The sequence below is a fragment of the Cygnus atratus genome, chromosome 19, assembly GCF_013377495.2.
Source record: "Cygnus atratus isolate AKBS03 ecotype Queensland, Australia chromosome 19, CAtr_DNAZoo_HiC_assembly, whole genome shotgun sequence".
NCBI classification, from domain to species: domain Eukaryota; kingdom Metazoa; phylum Chordata; class Aves; order Anseriformes; family Anatidae; genus Cygnus; species Cygnus atratus.
Window position 1 is genome coordinate 11,693,124 of NC_066380.1, and position 5,133 is coordinate 11,698,256.

The 5,133-nt window shown below is 54.5% G+C and overlaps 1 protein-coding gene across 1 annotated transcript; it reads right to left on the reverse strand.

The window, feature by feature from the left end:
* Positions 1-966: 966 nt before the first annotated feature.
* Positions 967-4,461, reverse strand: EDF1 (endothelial differentiation related factor 1). Its single transcript, XM_050714662.1, has 5 exons — positions 4,380-4,461; positions 4,019-4,171; positions 2,754-2,914; positions 2,092-2,185; positions 967-1,540 (listed from the first exon to the last, which is right to left on the reverse strand). The coding sequence occupies exons 1-5, from the start codon at positions 4,459-4,461 to the stop codon at positions 1,479-1,481; spliced, it is 552 nt and encodes a 183-aa protein (XP_050570619.1). The 3' UTR covers positions 967-1,478.
* Between the last annotated feature and the right edge of the window lie 672 nt (positions 4,462-5,133).

Genomic DNA, 5,133 nt, shown 5'->3' on the forward strand with positions numbered 1-5,133 from the left:
AGCACCTGGCCAGCAAGGCAGGGCTGGGGGACTTTGGGTGGAGGCAGTCGGGCAGGGAGCAGGGTGGGCAGCACCACACAGCACACCTGCCAGCAGCCAACAGCTCCGACCCAGCTGTACAGGCACTCACCCACCACGGGATGGCCCATACTTGTTTTGAGGGCTCCTCGTAATTTGCATTTAAATGACAATGGAAAATGTAAAAGAAAAATCCTCCCGAGGCACGGGCTGGGCTCAGGGCCAGGTCAACCACTGCTGCAACCAGACCACGGGAGACCATTGCCCAGGACCACTCTTCCCCCCCTCCCCAAGCTTACAGAACAATTTAATACTATCGCCCCAAACAAGCCCTTGCCAAGTCTGCCAAATAAACGCAACAACAAACCAGTTCAGCCTCTGTGGAGGTAAATAGCTCATTAGCAAGCCCGGTCTCTTTAAACTGCCACAGCTTGGCTGAAGGGAACATAGCATGCCCCTTACGTGATTTGTGGCAGAAGCCTGCTTTTCCTCTTGTCCTGCTACAGACAATTAATTCTCCCTTCAGCTCTGTCCCACTTAGGGACAGTCACGCCACACAGTCATGTTGAGCAGAATCCTTAAAGCTCCACCACAGCTCCCATCCTGGCAGTGCTCAACAAGAAGGGTAAAAAGAGGATATAAGGAGGGCTCTGGCTTCATATAAATACCCCACTGTCTCTGCAGTCATCTTGCTTTGTACAATGCCACAGACTCTACTCACCTTCTCCACACAAGATAAAAACACAGTATTGATTTAATCTCTGGGACGTAAGCCAAAGCCGCAGTCCTAATCAACAAGGAAAGAAGCAGAGCAGCTAGAAGGCTGTGACCACCACCTGTTACCCTAGATGCTCCAGGCAGTCCCACTGTACTTCCAGAAGAAGTGCACCAGTCACAGCCAACAACAAAAACTTACTGCCAGCTGGTAAGCATGAAGCAACTACCCCATGCACCTGAAGGGTATCAAACTTTATTATAGATCTCTTTAAAACAGGCTGGAAGGAACAAAGAAAAAACGTCATTGCAATGCAGTGACTGAGTCATCATTTCAAATGCAGACACTGATCAACCCTCAACTCTCCCAAATTATTTATATATAATATATCCCACCCTTCCCCAAAATTGTTCCAATTAAATTATCACATTTCAGACCACCCCAAGTGTCTTAACATTAGCTGCTTCTAAACACCAAGACACACACATGTTTTGTGGCAAATTAGATGCAGTATTTTTTTGGGTTTAGTTCCTCAATCTCTGGAAAGGAGGAAGGAAAAACAAAATCAGGACAAACGCTTCTTTAAGGTTGCCTTTTACAGCAGGTACAGATTCTGCAGATTTCCCCCCCAAAGCAAGTCTGAAACCCTCTTGTTCAGCTTGGCAATATGAAGAGAGATTCTGGTGGTTAAGGAGAACCAGCCAGACGAGATCAGTCTGAACAAACTGATTTCGAGGCTTTGTTGTCACTTCCCTTTGGGGCCAGTTTCGAGTGGTTTTCCAATATCCTTCCCACGCAGTTTAAGGCCTGGAATAAGACAAAGGAAACAACCATCAGCTGCTGTGCACTTGATCATTCACCTGTAAAGAAGAGAGTGTCCAGAAAAGAAGGCAGGGGAACCAGATTTAGGAAGAATCCTACTTTCTGATGCTGCTACAAGCTAAAGTTACAGAAAAGGCTCTAATTTTGCTTGTGCATTGACTGTGTTCCTAGCAAATGGTGTTTGAACAGGTGTAGGAGACCCACATTAACTCCAGGGGTGGCAAGATACTTTCCTGAGTTAACATCAGACCTTCTAGGGACATAGCGTATCACTGATTCTGGGGGGACTGTATACAAGAGAGGTCCCTGGGGCACAGACCCACACACAAAGACGGAAAACAAAGGCAAGTAAGAGCTTTGAGTTCACAGTTCCAGATCTTAAGAGCACACAGTTTAACGACACAGCAACCATAATAGCCCACAGTCAGCACTTGTTTCTGACCGTAGGTGTAAACAACTTAAACAAAAACATCTCTTACTGAAACGTTGAGAAAACTGAAAACACTGTCATTATTTTTGAATTCTACTTGACTTACCAATGGCTCTTTCAATCTTGCCCATAACCTGATTATTGGGGATTGCTCTTCCTGATTCGTAGTCAGCAATAACTTGTGGTTTTTCATTGATTTTCTAAAAAGACATTACGTGTCTCAAACATTGGCTCCATACACAGTAAACGTTCAAAACCAGCCCCCCAGTACTCACACGGAAAAGATGCACCCTCTAATTCTGCCAGGATCAGAAGACAAAGTGCCCACTTCCAGGCTTACTGCATCATCCCTCTATCACCTCCCTTCACTATTTGAGTGCCACAGCGATGGCGACACTCATCCTGGACAGACTTCTCTTAGCCTCCCAGGAGGAAAAACACTAAATACTGCTGCTCATTAGTAAAGCAACGCACTTCTGAACACAGTACAGAAGAACTCACATCCCCACTGAGCTGATGGGAGGAGGGGCAGGGCGAAGCCTCCGACCAGCTCACTGGCTGTAACAGCTGCACAAATAACCCCCTAAGCCTACGTAACTCATTCTCTTGGAGGTCAGACAACAGAGATGCTGTATTCAAACTTCCTGCTCATGATACCCATGGAGATATGGGAAAAGAAGTGTCCATCTTCACCTGCCTCAAGGTGCTTATCTATATTCATTCCCAGAGAGCTAGAGGGGAGGCCGGATAGCGCTGGGCAATACTTACTGTGGCCAGGTCCTTCTGCGTCATGCCCTTGCTCTGCCGACCCTGCTGGATTACTTTGCCCACCTCCAGGGGAACTCTGTCATGGTGCAGCTCTTCTGTTTCTCGGTCGAGCTTGGCTGTGTTCTTTGTAATAAAGTGTTGTTTGTTTTGGCCTGCTGCCCCTATCATTCAAAGCAAGAACAAAAAAAAACCACACACACAAGAACAAACAAAACAAGGCTCAGAGCTGCACCAAAAAATATCAAAGCAGTTTTTCTGAACACCCAGCTGCCCAGGATCCCAGGGAGTTTTCACGAATTTCATGTGCCAACATCAGCACGGACCTCAGCCAGATCTTGCCTGCCTGCTGCAGCTCAGGGAACATGTTACCTTAATCCTATTAAATGCTGATGTCTAAACAGTCATTCAGAGCCCTCCCCTTTCTTTACTTCGTATATGAGTTTCATTCCAGCTATGCAAATTTTTGCTCTTGCTTGGGGTTTTAATATTCAAATTTCACTCCATACACACAAGTTTTTGCTACAGCCGGGAGGATTTAATATTGGAACTTGTACCTTGCTTGCTCAGTCACAAGGCAGCATGAATAACTAGCTTTTAGTCAATTTTCCGATGCTGTTTAGAATTAAACTGTAACCCCATTTAGCTTTGCAGAAAGCCTGGGGTTCAAGAATATGCTGTTGCTTTACCTCACGTTAATCAGAACGTTTCAGTCATAGCTCGAGTCCCTTCTCTAACATCAGCCTCTGAAATCCGGTGTCTCGAAAAAGCTGACTGAACCCTGTTCAAGGGCCATCCGTTTATTCGTTTACAGCCACCATAATCTTTCCCGTGCGGTGCCCGATTTGTATTGGACAGCAGACAGAATTTTTTTTTAACTGCTACGCTACAGGAGAAAGAGCGGTTACCGACATTTTTAAGCGTGTGCTATCAGCAAGAGACCTAGCTGTGAACGGGGAGCTTAACCCGAGGCGTGTGAGCGCGAAGGCTCTTCCACGGGCCTCGCAGCCCTCGAACCAGCGACTGCCGCGTCCGCACGCTTGAAGAGAGGGGCGATGCGTTTAACGTCTCGGCCCGGGGAAAGGCACCGCCGTGCACGGGCGGCTCGGCGCCCTCACGGGAGGCTCCGGCAGCCGCCGGCCCCGGCCGCCCGTCCTCCCCCCCCCCCCCCCCCCCCAACCCGTGACGCCGGGCTCCGGAGAGGGGGCGGCCGGGCCGGCCGGGCGGGCCGTGGGGTGGGGGTCGGGGCGGCCGCGGGCCGTACTCACACTTCTTGGAGGTCTCCACGTCCTCGCCCCGCCGCTGCGCTGCCAGGATGGCCTGCGGGAGCAAAGCGGCCGCGCTCAGACGGGGGGCGCCGGGCACAGCCGCCCCCACGCGAGGCCCCGGGGCCGGGCGGCCCCGCCCCCGCTCCTTGCATCAGCCGGGCCGCGGCGGGGCCGGCGGGGGGGGGCGACGGGGGGGGCGGCCGGGCCGGGGTCCCTCAGAGCCCCCCCACCCCCGAGCACGGCAAGCGGGGGCGCCCTCCGCTAGGCCCCCCCACCACCCCCCCATCAACCGCCCCGCCCAGCCACGCCCGATGCCGGCTCCGTGCCCCGCGGGGAGTCAGCCCCGACCGCCCCCGCCGACCTGCTGGGACTTGCGGGCCTTGGGCCGAGGGGGGCCCTTCTTGCGCAGCGACGTCCACCGTGTCCCAGTCGCTCTCCGCCATGGCTCCGCCCGCGCAGCCCCCCGGGCACGCGCCGCACCACCCTGCAACCGAACCGGTGTGCGGTTTGTGTTCATTGGAGACCTTCGCCCGCCACCCTGCCCCCCGAGGCGGCCGAGCACCGCCGATAGGGCCCGCGCTCACGTCACTTCAGGGAAATCGGCCAGTCCGGGGAGGGGGACGCGGGGTCGAGAGGCGGGGCGGGGCTGGGGGGGGCCTCAATGGGCTTCCTGGAGTAAAAATAGCGGGCGGATTTCCCTGGCAGGGTGTGGACGCGATTCCCTGGCAGGTGTGACGTCATCGCTGCTCATAGGCACAGAACCCTAACGATCAACCCGCTCGCGGATCTCATTGGCTAGCGCGCCCCCGGCTGGAGGCGGGCACGCGTCCACCTTTGCGCTCTGAGAGGCTACCGCAAGTGCCAATAAACTCGACGCCGAGGAGGGATTGGCCGAAGCCGCAGCGCTGTCAGAATTACCAGCCAATAGCCGCGCCCGCGTGGCGGAGTGTGCTGAGGGGGCGGCGGCCGGGCGGCCGGGCGGTGCGGGCGGGCCCGGGGCGCCCCGGGGGCCGCAGCGTGACGGGGCCGCGGGGTCCCGGGGGGCCGCGGCGGGGCGGGCCGGGCCGGGCCGGGGGGAGCCCCGCCGGCAGCTCCCTCGGCTGCGGTGCGATCAA